The sequence below is a fragment of the Coffea eugenioides genome, chromosome 5 (assembly GCF_003713205.1).
Source record: "Coffea eugenioides isolate CCC68of chromosome 5, Ceug_1.0, whole genome shotgun sequence".
Classification (NCBI taxonomy): Eukaryota; Viridiplantae; Streptophyta; class Magnoliopsida; order Gentianales; family Rubiaceae; genus Coffea; species Coffea eugenioides.
Window position 1 is genome coordinate 4,961,778 of NC_040039.1, and position 18,963 is coordinate 4,980,740.

Here is an 18,963-nt window from a genome sequence, read left to right on the forward strand (position 1 = left end):
TTTTGTCTTTTGGAATCACGAGCTCTGGTCCCTGAATTTCTTTCCCGCTCCTTAGAGTCATCGCACTGACGTTCTTCGGGTTCAATTCAGTTTGAGATGGCAACTTCCCTTGAATCTGGGACTCCAGCCGGTTGATTACCACAACCATTTGATTTATCTGATTCTGCATGGATTGCATCTGACCCATATGATTTCTTATATCCCGTAGTTCGGAGTCCGCGTTCTGTTGATGTTGTGCGGTGGTTGCCAGTAATTGTTTCATCATCTCCTCCAGAGATGAATTAGAGCTCGATGGCAGAGGTGGTGGTGGACGCGGTTGATACTGCTGTTGATGCCCCTGCTGCCGGTTCGGTGTGAAATTCGATTGCCTATTTCCTCCATAGCTGAAGTTGGGATGATCTCTCCAACCCGGATTATACGTATTCGAGTATGGGTCACAGGGTTTTCTTGGCGCGGGCACGTGACCAGCCATGTTCACTTGCTCTGCACTTTCTTCCTGAATCGCTGGGTACATGTCTGTAGAATGGCCCATGTCAGTGCAAATCCCGCACACCTTGGCCTGAGATGCATTTCCTACAGCCAGTTGCCTAACAAACGAGGTCAACTCAGTTAGCTGCTGCTGGATAGAAGATGTCTCTACCTCATTCACCTTGCGTATTGGGACATCCTCCCTCGTACCGAATTGTTGTGAATTTTCTGCCATCCCCTCTATTAACTCTCGTGCTTCCCGAGGGGTTTTGTTCACCAGTGCCCCGCCACTTGCAGTATCAATTATGCATCTGTCTCTGAAAAGGAGCCCCTCATAAAAATATTGTATGAGCAACTGCTCAGTTATTTGGTGCTGGGGGCATTTGTTGCACAACTTCTTGAACCGCTCCCAATACTCATAGAGTGATTTCTCTGGGTGCTGCTTGATCCTGCAAATTTCTTTCCTTAGACTTGCAGCTCTAGACGCAGGAAAATATTTATCTAAAAATTTTTTCTTCAATTGGTCCCACGTGGTGATGCTATCTGGTGGTAGGTAGTACAATCAGTCTTTTACTGAATCCTTCAGGGAGAAGGGGAATGCCCTCATTTTTATTTGCTCTTCTGTGATTCTCGGGGATTTCATACTATTGCACACCACATCAAACTCCTGCAGATACTTATACGGCTCTTCACCTGGTAAACCATAAAAAGAGGGTAAAAGATGAATCAGTCCAGATTTTAGTTCAAATGAAGTGTTATCATTTAAGGTGGGAAAGGTAATGCATAAAGGTTGCTGATTTAAATCAGGAGCAGCCAACTCTCTTAATGTTCGTGCATTAGCCATGGTTCCTTCCTCCTGGTCAGAGTCACTCGAAGTGTCTCCAAACGAATCTGTTAATTCAACTTCTGGCTCAGGTCTCTGAGATGTAGCACTCGAGTGCTCCTCTCTGAGCTGTCTAGTCTCTTTTCTTGTCCTACGCGCAGTCTTCTCTACCTCAGGGTCAAAAATTAATTCACCTGTACGAGAAGAACGAGTCATACACTCGAAAAGCACCAGAAGATTGAAAACAAATTTGAAATTAAAAAGGAACAAATATTTAACGCCAGTCCCCGGCAACGGCGCCAAAAATTGACAGGTTGTCAGCCTGTGCAATAATAAAAATAAAACCTAACTACCATTAAAAGCAGTCAAAAATTAACCCTAGGTATTGGAGCAGAGACTCTAGGTGTGCAATGGGTTACTTGATTCATCCTGTTCCCGAAGAGTTTGCTTAATCCGATATACCCGAATTAATTAATTGACAAAAATTACTAAATAGTAGACAGTGACAAGTAGGGTCGTCTTCTCAGTGACTGGAGATATTTGTCTCCTTTAAATTCCAATTGGTAAGGGGGGGATTTCACCGGTGTGAAACTAAAAATAATTAAACAATTCAGCTAAAAATAAATAATTAACTAGCACGAATATAACAGGAATTAAATCAAGAATAAATAAATTCTAACCAAGGATACAACTACTCAGACATAGTCCATTTATCCGATCATTGATGCAAGAGAGGTCCACTTAATTTATTAATAAGCTAGTTATAGTCGCCGATGAACTCTAACGACCAATTCTTCTATAATTTATAGGTAACCAAGGTACGATCATTGATCACCCCTAACCAGAAAATACACCTAGGTACGACCGTAGGAATTAATTTTTCAATTGCATTAATAACTAGAAGAACCTAACCCTAATCAATAACACGCTACGAGGGTTATTTAAACTAGATCGCACGTTCCCCTGATGTGTAAACACACCAGTTGCCACTAATATTAATCAATCAAACAATTACGGATTTAATTGACTAAATTGGCACGAGATTAATAAATCACATTGAACATCGGGCCCTTGACATCCAATTAATAAAACAATCTCATGAAAATTCAAGCAGATAACGTGCAAATATTAATAAATTGAGGAACGCGTGAAAACTAATTGGATCTCACAGATTTTCGGGACTGCGCCGTCGAGTTGACCCTTGACTAGATGGTTAACTTAGCCACGCCGCATAATTAAATCACCACACGAATTACTTGATTGCAAAGGCATTGTATTTTTACTCGAAAGCTAGAAATAAAAGATATTTTTCCCGTTAGGGAATATTGTCGAACACCTGGCGTGTTTCATAAGCCAGTCCGAAGAAAGGAAAACTAGAACTAAACTAAAAACTAAAACTGGAGACGTCTGTCCCTTCTTTTTCGTCACTTAAAAGCCAAAAGAAAGAACCTAATCTAATCTCCAGTGGTCCCCACCCAATTGGTAGTCAAAGCTACCCCAAAAGAAAGGCCTGCCGATTTGCTAATTTTGCTTTTTGTTTTCCTTGTTTTGAGCCTCTGTACGTTCTTTCTCTTAGAGGCCAAAAGACCACTTTCTAATGCTTTCTCCCGTGGGACTTGAGCCAATGAAGTACAAAATGTGGACCCAATTGTCTCTTGTTTCCTTTTATGGCCCATGTTGATGGAGCTTTGCAGAGGACTCCCGTGTGAAGTAATTTGCTTCAGAAAGTCCCTCCTATTTTGTGTTTTTTTGTTTCATTTCCTGAAATTGAGTCCAATACCAAATATAAATAAATATTACTAATTAAAACAATATTTGGCAAGAATCTAAGGGGAAATTAATAATAAATTTGTTAACAAATAATACCCTATCAATTGTGTACTAATTATCTGTTGAAGTGGAAATGTGCAAAGGTTTTGGAATCAAGTATATTGGACTGTTTTCCCTGTTGTCTTTTCGATACATATTCGCTTGGAAATTTCTTATTCTCATGCTTTATCCCCACCGCCACATGAGAAAAGATGTTAACAGCAAAGGATGTCCAAAAAATGAAAGAACGCGAAATGCAGCATATAAAATGAAAATGGCTTTCTTACTCTTATTTGAGCAATACTTTGTTTATTCATTATTATATATGTTCAATACTCAGTAATTCTTCTTTTCGACGTGGAACCAATGCGAATCTGTAATCTTCTTGGTCTCCAACACTACACACTTTTGTCCTTTTATTTCAACCAAAAATTAAATAGTATCAGTTGTTTTCTATTCTACATATTTCAAGGATTAATTTCACTTTACACCACTCAATTATGCCTGAATTCCTACTTAAACCACTGAACTTTAATTACTTTATTAAAGTATAATATTTGTCTCACTTTGGTCTTTTAATGTACAAATTCTGTCCTATTTTAATTCCTAAATTATAAAATCTATTTCACTTTAATCCTAAAGAACGATATTTGTCTCACTTAACTATAATATCTTATCTCACTTTTGTCATTAATTTTACCAAAGTGGGACAAAATTTTTATTTTAAGGACCAAAATGTCTCATTTTACAGTTTAGGAATCAAAGTAAAAATCTGAGCATGGGTAAAAGGTGAAAAGTGTAATTAACCCTATATGAATTAGCAGAATGTGTTTTATTTTTTATTACCATTGTTTGGATGTATTATTTGGAATAATTACTTTAGTACTTTTTGTGATGTGATGTATGTGAGATAAAAAGGTGATTGAGAATATAAAAAAGTGGGTTAGAAAATGTGTTTATAATACAAGGAAAATATTATTTGAGATAATTTGTTATCCCAACAAACTCTTTATTAGAATAAAAGCAAAGCAGTTTGACGCGGTTGCTGGTAGTCATATGAAAAGATCCAAACTGTTTTCTGATTTTCTTGTTCGGCATCCTGCAGTGATTTTCATTCAATTCTGACCACCCACTCTATATTTTTGTATTCGAGCTAAATAACTCGTAACGAGGCGAACAAAATTCCCAACCTTTTTCCTTTCTTTTGCTGGAAAAAATGTAACAATTTTTTTTTTTTTTAAAAAAAGGACTGAAATGCATTGTCAAGTTAGAAGTGCAGAAAGTGCACTTCATTTATAAGTTTTGTGGAGCCAAGAATTTCAGAAGAAGATAAGGCCCATGTGCAAAGTTACAAAGGGTAAAGCAATTATTAAATATTTAGTAAGACTTTCTTACTAGTGCCTGAAAGGCTCTGATTCAGGCACCGGTTAATCAATTCCCACATCTTTGATTTTGAAAAAGGTAAAATTAATCCAAATTCTTCTAAATGCATGAAGTTTGGAAAATAACTGTGATTATAAACATTATTAAAATCTTAAAGAACCCACTCAGTACCATTAAACAAACCTTAAAAATATTCTAAACTGACCTGAGTATTTGTCTCCAGTCTAAGATAACTCTCTTTGGAAATATGATATGTAACGCGTTTTTACAACGGACAAGTTGAGACCGTCCTTCTGAGTAAATGGATGCCTTTGAATCTGAAAGTTCAGAGCAGCTTCCTTTCCTCAAGCATTTCAAATAGTACTTAATAGATTCACCATTAATTCAATAGACGAACTAGAGGTTTTTCAATTTCGCTTAAAAGCTTGAGTAGTAGGTAGAGCAGTCTATTCCCAGGTATGGAATCCAATTACCAAATACCCCTTCAATTGCAAATAGTTAGTGTAAGAAACGTTTGGGGATCTACCGTCTCAATACCTTAGCAATAATAATTAAATAAAAGTTGGCTGGGAAGACTCAAGTAAGTCGTCAACTCCACTAAGAAAACAAGTAGTATATAAACAATGTATAACCCACCAAGGGAACATGGATCCATCCCATTTTATATTAAATAAAAGTTGACTGGGAAGACCAAGTCGTCAAGACCAGCATGTTGGTGTAGCATGAAAACAAGTATATAACAATTGTTGTAGGAGTGGTCCTAAGTAACCAATCTGGTTGTCTGCCTTTGTATCAACCTTCTATTTGCAACCAAATATCCTTTCCAAATCATATTAGTAGTATTCTATCCTCGCAACATTTTATTGCCAATACTCCTTGTACCCCAAAAACAAAAAAGCAATGGCTGAATTGCTTGTTCCAAAGATAATAGGTGAATTGGGTGATGTTGCCGTGAAGCAGTTTGGAGCGAAGGTCAACTTGGTGATGGGGGTCGAAGAAGAGGTGGCAAATATCTCCTCTAAGTTGGCAACCATTGAAAAAGTGCTATATGATGCAGAGAGACGAAGGCTGAAGGACAGAAGTGTTGGAATTTGGCTAGAAAAGCTCGAGGACATAACATATGAGATGGATGATGTGCTGGACGAATGGAACTTCAAGATTCACAGAGCAAAGAATGAGGGAACTAGTCAGAATGCTAGAATACAGCCTACACTGCGGAACAAGGTTCGTTCCTTTATCCCATCCCTTTGTTCTTGTCTCAAACAAGTTCCTGTGCGTAGTGATATAGCTCAGAAAATAAAGAAAATAAATGAACAGCTAGAATTAACTTTGAAAGAGGCAGATCAATTCAAGTTTATTACAAGTGGGGGGATTTCTGATTCTCAAAGATTTCAGTGAATTATGACTACCTCAATCATAGACGAATTAGAGGTCTATGGTCGAGCAGCTGATATGGAGAAGGTTCTTGACCAAATTTTGTCCAAGAGTAGTAGTCAAGGAAGAGATGGGGTTCAAATTATCTCTGTTGTAGGGGCCGGGGGTAGTGGAAAGACCACACTTGCCTAGCTGCTCTTCAATAATGATAAAGTGACGAACCACTTTGAACTTAGAAATTGGGTTTGGGTATCAGATCCTTTCGACCAGAAAAGGGTCACGAAAGCTATCCTTGAGAATGTTGGAAAAAGTTCTCCTGATTTGTCAGAGTTGGATCCGTTGATCCGACGTATAAAAGAAACTTTTTCCGGTATGAGATTCCTGCTTGTCCTAGATGATATCTGGACAGAGGACGACTCAAAGTGGAAGCCTTTCCAATACTCTCTCAAGGATGGAGCTCCGGGAAGTGTAATATTGGTAACAACGAGGAGTCATAAAGTGGCCACAGTGGTGGGATCGACTGATACTCACGACCTAGGCATGATCTCTCACTCTGATTGTTGGTTAATAATGCAAAAGATGGCGCTTGCCGGAAAATCAGGGGACTTATGCAAGAAGGTGGAAAGAATTGGGCAGAAAATTGCAGAAAAGTGCAAGGGGTTGCCACTTGCGGCAAAGACTATGGGAAGCTTGTTACGGTTCAAAGATACTGTACAGCAGTGGCAGAATGTTTTGAATAGTGAGGTATGGCAATTGGAGGAAGCAGCTGTGGACCTTTTCCCTCATTTGTATTTAAGCTATAACGAGTTGTCCCCGGAGCTGAAACGTTGCTTCTCATATTGTGCTGTCTGGCCCAAAAATAGTGTGATAAATGTAGAAGAGCTTATTAGGCTGTGGATGGCACAAGATTATGTTCATCCAGGACTAAGAGGTGAGCGCTTGGAGCTGGTGGGCCGTGAGTACTTCAACAATTTGGCAATGCGTTCCTTTTTTCAAGAATTAGGAAAATTTGGTCATCAATATGGCGAATGCGTCATGCATGACATAGTGCATGATTTTGCACAATTTCTCACAAAAAATGAATGTCATACACTTGATGGAATTGGAAGAAATTCATCTAGTGAAAGACCACGTCATCTAACAATTATGGAAGAAGGCACTGAGGAGGAGATGTTTAGTTCTCCAGTCGTTGATTTTGGAAGGCTCAGGAGCTTTTTTGCTTTTTGTAGAATTGGAACAGCAGTAGTTCCCCAAAATCTGTTTTGCAGTTTAAAGTGCGTGAGGACTCTGACTTTAAGTCGTTGTGAGCTGGCTGAAATCCCAACCAAGATCGGAAGGTTGATTCATCTTGGGCACTTGGTCTTAAGTGGTAATCCTTTCATTACAATGCCAGAAGCTATTTGTGATCTATATTATCTGGAAACTCTGGATATCAGTCTCTGTGATAAGCTTTCGTGCCTTCCTGAAAGGATTGATGACCTTGTACACTTGAGGCACCTTGAGAATGCCGCGACCAATGAATTACGTCAAATTCCACAAGGACTCGGGAAGCTGACGTCACTCTGTAGTTTGACTTGGTTCATCGTCAGGTGCAACTCTGATGATTTGGTGATTCTGAAGGACTTGAACCAACTGGAAAGATTGGGCATTAAAATTGAAGGAGAAGTAGATTTTGGGAGTGCGGAACTTGGCAAGAAAGTCAACATGCGTAAAATGTATTTGCTCTTTAGCTATGGAACCCACTTTATAGAAACTCCAAGTTGCATTGAAACCATGCAACCACCTCCAAACTTGGAAGAACTTAGGCTAGATAGCTATCCAAGAACCCAGTTACCAAGTTGGCTTGTGACCAAGTCTCACGCCAATAACTTGACGAAGCTGTGTATCTATAAGCTCCGCAACATCTCATCCTTGCCTGCTTTGTGGAAGCTATCATCCCTAGAAGTGCTTGTGCTCGAGGGACCGGAAAAGCTGGAATGTTTGGGTAAGGAATTCTTCGGAGTTACAAAAGCACTACATGAGAATAGTCGTGATGCTCTTGATACATTGTCGGACTCCGAGTCATCATTCTCAGCTGAAGCAGTGGCATTTCCAAATTTGAGAGAATTATATTTTCGCCACTTTCAAAATTGGACAAATTGGGAAGACTTAAGTGAAGATGATGAAGAAGTTGCTATCTCTATCATGCCATGTCTGGAGGAGCTAGAAATTAGTCAATGTACAAAGCTCGAGACTCTGCCACATCGCATCCTCAGCAAGATACAATCTCTCAAAAATCTGGATATTCGATGTTGCGACAAGTTGAGGGATCGTTACTTTGACAAAACAGGAGATGACTGGATAACTATATCACACATTCCTCGAGTTGACATATCTGACAAATATTATTAATCTGCTCAGGTATTGTTATTCACACTTTTTTTTTTATGTGTCATCATCTTTGAAGTCAAATAATTACTATGTATAGAATTACAACAAACAAAGGCCTGCTTTGTAGAATATGACGTGCTTAATAATGAATCAAGGGTTGATAGAGCCATATGTATAATGAAAATATGATATATTCATTAATAATTTAGAGTGTTTTTTTTTTATTGAGAAGATGCAAGTCATTAACTACTAAATACAACACTAAATTTCTAACAATATCTAACTGTAAATTCTTGAGTTTGGAATTCCATTTATGTCTTGTCTTTTTATCCTTTTTTTTTCGCTTTTGTCCTTTGTTTTCTAGATAATGCTCATTGATGGCTCAAAGTGAAGCTACAGCAGAAGGCATTGATGGATCAACCTCTACGTCAACTTTTCACTTGGGTTCATGTAAAATTTCAAATAATTGTAAATATGGTTGAAGAGGCACATCCACTTGCTTTGTTCAAAATCATTTGTTGAAACGGTATGTAGCCTTACAAATTTTCAGATTGAATTTCAAGTGGTTATACAACCAGTCTTTATTTCTTCAAATTATTATTGTCTTATTGTATATAAGTTTGTGTAGATTTAATAAAAAAGAAAGTTTGCACATTGTACTTATCTGTATAGTGTATTATTGACAATCTATTATTAGCGCACCTATTTTATGGTATTATTCTAAAAATAACATGAATTCAAATTTGAAATTCAATAATACACATGTAGCATACATCCAAAACTATTAATAATAAAAAAATCACTACACTATGAGTGTATAAAAAGTTAATCCTTATTCTAATGGTTAAAAGTAAACAAATTGACAAATTATTCTTTATCTTGTTTCCTTTCTTAAAAAATGTTTACATAGATAATTAGAATAACAAAAACTCAGACTACAAAAGTGCATGTACACTTAAAGGCACCAAAACTCATGATACTTTTATAGTAGTAGCAGCAGTAGTAGTCCTAGTAGTAGTAATGACAATGATTTGTTAATAATACTTTCTTCTAATTAACTTTTTTTTAAAAAAAAATTTTAAGAAGGGAAGGAATAGAATTTAAGAAGCGGGGAGAGGATAAGGTGAATAGAACAAAATATCATAATAAATCTTGATAATTTCATTCACAAGACAAAATTACGGCCAGCAGAATTTTGAACTAGAAAGGTTGCAAGACATATCATAATAAATCAATTACTTGCATACTTCACATATATGAATCAGTTTAACAAACTATCCAAATTCTAGATTTGAATATCATCCTTTGTTCAATACTTAGTTGAAAATATGCCTTCCCCATCCCTGCTTCCTAATCATACCTCTTCATGATAGAAACAATTTTTAAAAAATAATTGAAAATTTCAGACATGTAATTAGTTATCTTCAAGTTGATTGAAGATAAAATGGACTTTGACACATCAGATTTCATTGTATTTATATTCAACTCCAGCAGTTAGTTATATTTTGATTCTTTCTATAAAGGCTGTTAAATCATTTAATTCGTAAAACTCACATTTTAACTGTGAAAATTGGGCAGCCCTGGCCTGATGACTTTCATATATTGAAGTCACTCTCTCTCGAGTAGACATTACAACAGAAAATCGAAATATGGATTATGAAAGAATTCCCAAAGAAACAACAGAACCTTGCCCAATGTTACTAGATTGCTACTTAAGTTACCAAGCTTGACAAGAAACTGGCACTGGTTTCACCAACAAGTTTGTTTACAAATTGACAAAAATCCCTACAAACATCAAATTAGAAACCAAAGTAGTGCATAAGAGTATAGAAGAAACTGTTATACTATAAGGTTTACAAAAATCCCAACAAATATTCCATGTAACCCAATGTAGCCCACGACTGAATGCATGCTGAAAGGAATTACAGCACAAAATCTTTGGAGAAAGGAATCCTATTCTGCCTGCTGAGAAGAGTTCAGAAGAGAGGAATTACAACAGTACAAAGCTCTAATGTTGGTCGACAGCGCCTGCTTCCTAAAATTTCAGATGGTGTTCAAACAAAGAAGCCATTTCAATCTGCAATACAACTCAAACAAGGAAACAAATTCATCCTTAGAGTCCTGCTGAGAAACTCTGGTTGGGAAACCACCAGCATCCCAGAGAGACCCACCAATGGTCGTTATGGAGTTCAACCCCTTATTTGCCTTCTAACTCCCATTTTTAACTCAAAAAATAATTTATTTTGGATGATCCATACCTCACTGCTTCAGTAAGAAGGCCCTTTCCAAGCATTCCTATTGGCTGTATTATACTAAATTATATTGAAAGAAAGCCAGTTACAAGGGCAAAACCCAGCAGAGATGGAGAAATTCATCAAATCACCCCTGGCCAGCATGCCGAGAAGTACTTATTATTCACGCGGTTCAGTAAGAACATATGAGACATCTCAAGGCTCGAGGCTCTAGAGTTATTCCTTAAAAGTTTTTCAAAAGAAAATTCTATGTACAGGCGACCATCTCAATGTTTCAAACTGCAAATGATTTGTCGTTTAACCAAAACGAAGAAAAAGCACACATCGAAAAAAAAAAAAAAGATGACTTAGAATCATGATACAAGCAAGAAATAGTAGCAATTGTCATTCAGGCTTTGTGGCTGTCAAATTGAGCTTGAGTTTAGATATAGGTAACACTTTGCTTTAATTTTTATAACGGTTCTTTGATATTATAGTTGGTATTAGATAGAGAAACATTAATAAATTTCTCTTCGAACTTTTGAAGAGAAATTTTCTAGTTGTATGAACTTTTAATTGACATCTGAAATTTTAGCAAAAAAAAAAAATCCTAATTTTTTTCTTGATTTTGGGATTTTATATGGAAATGCATTAGAATTTCCTGCGTAAGAGTTAAGATCAATGAAGGAAGGAAGAGTTCATGAGAAAATCATAACCAACGTGGCTCCCTCAACTAGTTGTTCTGCACTAGGCGCAAGGATGGATTTTGTGGCAAGTCGGATGGGAGAGCATGACTATTTGCAGAGATTGTACAGCAATTACAGCTACTAGGGAGGAGGACGACTGTAGAACAAGATGAAACTCCACATTTGAGATCCGAACCAAAAAGAGAAACAAAAAGGTTCTTTATTGATGACATTTGATTTGAACGGAACACAAACCAGATACTATTCACAAAGCAAACAATTCACCAGACAACAAATAAATACTCATGGAGTAAAATGACAAGAAAATGAAGAGACATGAAGAAAGCAACTCAACAAAATGAAATTGACTTACAGCTGTCAGCGCTGCTTCAGCACCTTTATTTCTGGACTTGCCACCAGCTCGATTGAGAGCCTGCATTTATCATAATGTAACTTTAAGAAATGGGGTACCAATGGGAAAAATTGTAGAATGCTGGTAAAGATCAGGGCGACAATTTCCGTCAGCATAAAAATGTGGCCAAAAACACCCACAGGACGATTATCATATTCAGCAACATGACAATTATATGATGAACTCTTTGATGATTTTCAATGCAATAACTCCCATGAAAAGGAGTATAGGAGATCAGAAAGGTCAACCATAAGTTTTCATTGAGTTGTATTAAGCAAAAGAGAAATTTCATGAATTTACCTGCTCCATGTCATCACAGGTCAAAACACCAAATATGCATGGAACACTTGGAATTCATTGAAAGGAAAATTACATATTTCACCATTAAGGTACTGTAAATGTTTTGAGACTGCATTCCACGGACAGAATTGTCTGTATTTGAAACAAAAAAGTGAAATTATAAGTGTGCACACAACAGAGCAAGTTGATGATTCCTAAACACCTCAAGTACCAGTTATGAGGTATGTATCCGTAAGTTCCTACACTAAACAATTTTCTCATCTTCTGACATTTGTGAATATAAGAACCTCTGCTTCTGTGTCTATGAGCACAAAATGAGAAAAATAGGTACAACCACTATGCAGTGCACTTATTACAAATCAGACAATTTCAAAGTGGTTCCAAGTTGCAATAAACCATGAACATCTTTCAACAACACAAGATGAGTGCTTTTAACACAAAAACCATCTGTCAACTAGGCAAAAATTTCCATCACTGCTACCACCTATGGATCTGTAGTATTACACAGTCACCAATATTTTGATTTCTTTCTTAACAAAACTTGTTTAACTAAGCTACTGGATATCTAGCTAATACAATCAAATCTACCAAAGCTCCTCTAATGACTATTTCCCCTAGGGCTGAATTCATGCTTTTAGTATTTCAAGTTAGTAAGAATTGTTTCTCCAGATCATATAGTGGTTTAGCTAGAAGCCAATCCCAGTATATGAAAACATTAAGATCAAGAAAACTTGCATATCATTTCCATTTTGAAGGGCAATAATATTATTACAGTTTGTAGGTTGACATTTATTGCTTCATTAGGTATTGAAATAAACCATACCCTGGGCTAGTAATCCATACGAAAATGTAGGCAGGATCTGGACGATTTTCTTTCTTGGAAACCAGACCTCTTCCTCTTCCCTCCAAACTTGTCAACAAATATAAAGTAAGAGGGAAGAATAAAAGACATCGTATTTTACTTGCTTTGCACAAACTCCATTTTCATATACATTAAAGTAAACAAAGTCACTTCTGATAATTATATAACTAAATCATCTCTCTTCTGCCCCCAATAAATTAAGCCTCATGCTTGGTATCCCAAAAATTTGAGAGTCAATAAGCGGAAAAAAAAACTAGGTAAATCACGAAAATCTACTATAGAAAGTTTTTTTTCTTACACAGCATATGAGGAACAGAAATCTCAGCTGAGCAGTGTACTATGATAATGCATAAATAAAAAGTGAATTAGCAAATGTGAGAGCTATAATACAGAAAGTTACCGCCAACAGTGGAAAGATATGCAAATAGTATTTCATCATTTCTTTTTGCGTTTGACTGCATTAACATTGACTAACCAGAATTAAGGCCTGCAGACAGTACTCCGGATGCAGCTGAATTAGCCACAGCATCATAATAGGAAGTATCGCCTCTAATCTACTGGCCAGAAAAGAAAGTAACAGGAAAAAAAAAAAACACATTAACATTGATTCATGCACTGACAAGTGACAACTGGCATGAAATAAGAAACTAGTAGCTGGTAATGAAGTAGAATGGTGCCATAATTCAGTAATTAAAATGAATGAACTCAACCCATGAAACCTCATGCAAATAACTGAGGATCTAAATGACCTACAAGATGTTTTGGCAGTCATTACATGTTTGTACTCTTTAAGAAAAATAAGAATCATAGAATCACTACTTTAAAGCAGAAGCGTAAAGTTACAAAAGTTGAAGTAACAATTTGTTCCCCAAATAGAACATTATCATCCAGATGCTCTCATATCCAGATTCAGGTTTTCAATTCTTCAAATGAGTATGAAGAAACATAACCACCATTTCTCTCCTTTTAGAAACTATAAGCAACCTCTTATAGTCTAGCTTTGTCAACAGCCAAGATCAAAAAAATATAAGTACAGGGGAAGAAAATAGGTCCACAGATGTATGTGCGCATGAGAGAGAGACAGATATATATATATATATATATATAGAGAGAAAGAGAGAGAGAGAGAGAGAGCATGACCTTATCATTATGTTTTAAGAGCCCAATATCCACTTGTATCCAATTTAGAAAGCAGTAATCACACCAAACCCCAATGAGTCCTCTTTTCATCAGCACAATCAAAATTGTTTCTCTACTTCCAACTGAAATTTACATTTTCAATTTTTGGAATACGGGTTCAAATGTGGAAGAAGAATTCGATAATGATGGTTGATTTTATCAAGTTTTATGTGAAGTTAGAGCCATCATCACCATTCAAAAGATAGGAATTCTATTACAATTAGTAAATACCAGAGAGCCCACTACTAAATAATCTAGCAGTATATTATCAACCCAAACATAAATCAGAATCACCATGACTGCTGTGAATTTTCATTGGAAGAGCCTTAAGTATGTGATTTTGTTAATGGCAGTAATGACCGAACTTTTCCCTATTATATTTGCTGCCTTAGAAAATCAATCCCGCCCATTCTACCCTTTTTTTTCCCGCGGGACAGCCAATACAATCAAGAAAGGCAAGGAAACGAGTGTTACTTAAGGTAATCCTGAAGCTCGCAAGAACAGTCAAAATGTAGATTAAGGAAAACTTAGAAATCTCATTAGCAGCAATAAGAAACCAGTCCTAAGTAGATATGCTTGAAACAAACAACCTAAAATTAAGTAGAATTTCTGCAAAAACTCTCCGTGCCCTTCTATAATGGAAGTTATATTATATTTGTAATTAGTTCATATCAACTTACTACTAACAAACGTTAAAAACCATTTTTAAGCATTCATTTTTAAGCTTCATTTTTAAAGACAATATTATATCAACTATTCCACAGAAAAAGCTTCATTTTTAAGCATTGCTAGAAGATTCCTGATGGTAACTACAGTGGCTTACATAGCTTGAAGCATAAGACAGCTCCTTCGGCCTACGGCCTCAAACAATGGCTCAGGTCTTAAGCCAAAGACATCTTAGGAACAATAGTAAACTATTGTGTCTTTGGTATTCAACAACACTGATCACAACAATGTTTTATCAAATTTAAATTTATGCTTGTACAATGAAGGGTGCATCTTAGGAACAACAGAAAACTATTGTGTCTTATGTGTTCAACAACACTGATCACAACAATGTTTTATCAAAGTTAAATTTATGCTTGTACAATGAAAGGTGCATCTTGAGCCTCCTTCTGGTTGTCAGCCAAAAAACAAATGTTGGTTATTTAACTTCCACGAACATGGCCAGTAAAATGCTCCTAAAACAATTCTAATTTTTAGTATTTGATCAAAATTTCCCAAGAAACACTATACATGGCTAAACCAATACTTGACCAAGAAGGTTTTTCACAACAACGTTTTATCAAAGTTAAATTTATGCTTGTACAATGAAAGGTGCATCTTTGGCCTCATTCTGGTTGTCAGCCAAAAAACAAATGTTGGTTATTTAAATTCCACGAACATGGCCAGTAAAATGCTCCTAAAATAGTTCTAATTTTTAGTATTTGATCAAAATTTCCCAAGAAACACTATACATGGCTAAACCAATACTTGACCAAGAATGTTTGCAGTTTACCAAGAAACACTATACATCTTTGGCCTCGTCAATGCATGGAAAACTTTCATTAGAGATGACAAACTTAGGTAGATGTTTGTCCTCAGATTCATCTGGACCTAAGGTGTAAAGGCAGTTATGTAGCTAACAGTGATTAAAAAAGGCAAAGACTGGCCCTTACGTGGAAATAGAACTGGATATTCTTAGGTAAAGGAGTTGTCAAAGAACTAGTTTTGGCAGTGAGTTACAAAGTGATTTCCAAAGAGTTAAATGGAGAATAATAAAAAAAGACAAAGCTGTTTCAAAGAGGTTTGACACAAAGATGCAGGGATGAACCTGATTCATAAGACTCTAGAAATTACTAATAAGACAAAATGATATAACATCTGCTTACCATCTTTAGGGGAATTAAAAAAATTTATGACACCTAAAAGCCATCTTTAGGGGTGTTAGGCATGGTGTTTTATCTCAGTTGGGGCAAGGTTAAAGCACCAAGCTGTAGGGCGTTAGCCCCGCAAATCTTGAAATTTCAATATTAATACATAGAAACTATGTATAATTTGTTATAAAAAATATTACTAAGTGCTTTAAATTTAAATAATATCACAGAGAATTACAACAGATGGATAAATAAAAAATACACTGCAAATTGAATTACCTCATAAATAGGTCTCTATCAAATCATTATCTATAGATCATCCAAAACTAAAAGGACAACTGTCGATCTTTCACTTTATAAACTACTTATTTTAATTATTTTCCACAATTGGAAAATACATACAAGGTTGATCCAAAGCACAAGAAGACCAAAATATAAAGTTGATAGAAACATTATCTTAAGCCTTAAATCACACTACATGGCATATTTATACTAATAAGTACAATGTTTTTTGTAATTTAAAAGAAAAAATGTTCATACGTAAATCAGAAAAGTAAAGGAGTGAAAAAATGATGGTCCGCTAAAAATACGATGGATTAAGAGATTGGACTTTGCAACAAAGAGAGACCAAGTGAATTTCTAAGTTTATAATTGTAAACGGTCCCACATTACAGAAGCAAATAATGCATGTGAACATATGCACTATGAATTACAAATTTCTGACTGTGAAGTACTCCTAACAAATATGCATTACAGCGCATATGCATCAAACTTTGGGGCACAAAAGCCGTGGCTTATCACCTAAGGCATATGCCTCAATTGTCTGGGCAAACACCCTTCAATACCCAGGCCCCACCTGATTGTCCCAAGGCATTTTCATTGCTGGGCACATGCCATCTTTGTTTTATCTATCACTTGTCAAGTTTATTTTTTTCCTTTTTATGATTTTTTTGTATTGTAGAACTCCTTGATAGATTGTATGCCATAGAAAAAGTAATAGAAGATTACAGTGTCATCCATCATGTGCACATACTGTTTTTTAGTATGTGTCTCCCTATGTCCTCACAGGAATAAATAATAATGTCACAGTTGATCTGTGATATTGGAGTAACCATTTTAGGGGCCGTTAAAGCTGAGAACACTGGAATCTAGCCAATGTCAGTTGCAATTAAGCTACAAATACAAGAGTGAAACAGTAGCAATCATACTTTGTTTTGTGAAAGAGAATACCATTTAATAGCCTGATGCAACTTATAAGCAAACCAAAGAATGCTAAAAAAAATTTACCATAACTAATGCTTCAATTGAATGGGAAAAGAGTATAAGTGGAACATAAACAACTAAATGAGGGAATCAAATCTACTCACCAAGCATTATCAAACAGGAAATAGCTGATGAGTGCTTACCACAGCTCCAATACATAAGATGGCTTGGTACTTTCTTGACTTCCCAAGTTTCTCTACGACCAGACCAATTTCAAAACTACCCGGAACCCACACAACCTGATGCAAAATGATCATAAGGATTCATATGTAACCCATTAAGAGAAGTTAAAAGGGCATATTTGAGTGATGTACATAATACATTTGGCCAATTTATTTTCTTGCATATTTAACAAACCACAATTGTAAACTGTGTTACTTCCAATACATGAACCATTTCTTAACTTCGTTAAAAGCTCCCCCAAGATAACATGTATAATGTGGTTTGATACCATATTGAACCTGTTGAGATATTCAATCATATAGCTATATATATTGTTAGCATATCTGTTTCTGTCATGACGTGATTGTAGGAGTAGTCTTAGCTTTCCATTACATGATTTTAGGAATGATTGTATCTTCCCTTTTTTGTCAAATTCTTGTAACTATATCAGCAGACTATTGCAATCAGTAATATACGTTTTTAATTTTTCCCAATCTGAACCCTTTTCTTCATGGTATCAGAGTAGGTTGAGCCTTAACAATTGTTGACAATAAAATATGTCAACTCCAGAGAATTCAACGAAAGGGGGAGAGTTTACAATCTATGATGACTCCCCCTATGTGTTGTACCTTTCAGATCATCCAGGGCTGCAATTTGTCTCCACACCATTCGCAAGAGAAAATTTTGCAGCATGGAAAAGCACCATGGAAACAGCCCTATATGCCAAAGGCAAGGGTGGTTTCATTGACGGCAGTCTAGAAGTGCCAGATCTAAAGTCACCAGACTTTCAACGGTGGAAGAAGAATGATGCAATGGTTAGGGCATGGCTGAGGAATTCCTTGGCCAAGGACATACAAGAGAGCGTTGTCTACACCGGCACGGCACGAGAAATTTGGACTGAGATTTGTGAAAGGTATCGACAAAGTAATGCACCTCGACTTTATAAAATAAAAAAAGAATTTTCCAACATGTTCCAAGGAGATGGGCAGCCTTTAACTCAATATTATACCAAGTTCAAAACTTTATGGCAAGAACTACAAATCTGTGATCCATTGCCTTATTGCAAATGCGAGGCAGCCAAGGATCACTTATTACGCCGAGAAAAAGAAAAAGCCCTTCAATTTCTACTGGGATTGAATGGAAATTTCGATCGGTTGAGATCTAATGTGCTGTCCATGGAACCTATACCTTCACTCAGTAAACTGTTTTCCTTGGCTTTACAGGAAGAGCAATCCTTTGTACGAGTAAATGAACAAACATCACACAGCCTGGAAGGAGCGGCTTTTGCAGAAAAAACTGATCGTAGGGGCAACAAAAATACCAGGAGTCAAGCCCCAAAAAGTCGATCAAGTAAAAAGTGTGAACATTGCAAGAAAATGGGACATCTCAAGGAAGAATGCTTTGAGATAATAGGGTATCCAGCAAATTGGAAGAATAATCAACAAAGCAGAGGTGGCAATCGGGGTGGAGGCAAGAACAATTCAGGGCAGATGCAAATCTATGGCAACATAGCAGCAACTGACCACCAATTTATCAACCCAAGTGAGAAGTCACAGTCACAACAACCTCTTGGATTGACAATGGACCAGTACAATAAACTCATGCAAATCCTTGGACCACCAAATCATGATAATGAGGCCTTGGCCAACTTTGCAGGTAAATGCAATTCATTCCATAACTCATGGATTTTGGATACTGGTGCCTCCAACCATATGGTTGGAGACAAAAGTATACTTGACAATGTTAAATGCATCTCTTCATATCCAAATGTGAGAATCGCAAATG

At 36.4% G+C, this 18,963-nt stretch overlaps 2 protein-coding genes and 1 non-coding gene across 3 annotated transcripts in view; 2 read left to right on the forward strand and 1 right to left on the reverse strand.

Annotated features, from left to right (window-relative positions):
* Positions 1-833: 833 nt before the first annotated feature.
* On the forward strand, positions 834-940 carry LOC113772677. Its single transcript, XR_003468638.1, has one exon. It is a non-coding gene; the product is annotated as a small nucleolar RNA R71 (small nucleolar RNA).
* A 4,944-nt stretch (positions 941-5,884) lies between these two features.
* On the forward strand, positions 5,885-8,201 carry LOC113771055 (putative disease resistance protein RGA3). The gene is made up of 3 exons (XM_027315682.1): positions 5,885-6,023; positions 6,114-8,026; positions 8,187-8,201. The coding sequence occupies exons 1-3, from the start codon at positions 5,885-5,887 to the stop codon at positions 8,199-8,201; spliced, it is 2,067 nt and encodes a 688-aa protein (XP_027171483.1).
* Positions 8,202-10,182: 1,981 nt separating this feature from the next.
* LOC113771056 (6,7-dimethyl-8-ribityllumazine synthase, chloroplastic-like) overlaps positions 10,183-18,963 on the reverse strand; it is a 33,511-nt gene continuing 24,730 nt past the window's right edge. Inside the window, exons 4-8 of the mRNA XM_027315683.1 lie at positions 17,160-17,255; positions 13,190-13,272; positions 11,857-11,902; positions 11,518-11,577; positions 10,183-10,304 (exon numbers count right to left, since the gene is read on the reverse strand). Of these exons, the coding sequence (XP_027171484.1) occupies positions 10,263-10,304; positions 11,518-11,577; positions 11,857-11,902; positions 13,190-13,272; positions 17,160-17,255 (327 nt within the window). The 3' untranslated portion in view covers positions 10,183-10,262. The remainder of the gene's footprint in view (positions 10,305-11,517; positions 11,578-11,856; positions 11,903-13,189; positions 13,273-17,159; positions 17,256-18,963) is intronic.

Bases quoted from the DNA above. Each gene is read 5' to 3' on its own strand.
- LOC113771055 (XM_027315682.1), top strand. From the start codon at position 5,885: ATGACTACCTCAATCATAGACGAATTAGAGGTCTATGGTCGAGCAGCT. The intron at 6,024-6,113 runs GTAGTGGAAAGA...TTTGGGTATCAG, and splicing joins CTCTGTTGTAGGGGCCGGGG to ATCCTTTCGACCAGAAAAGG.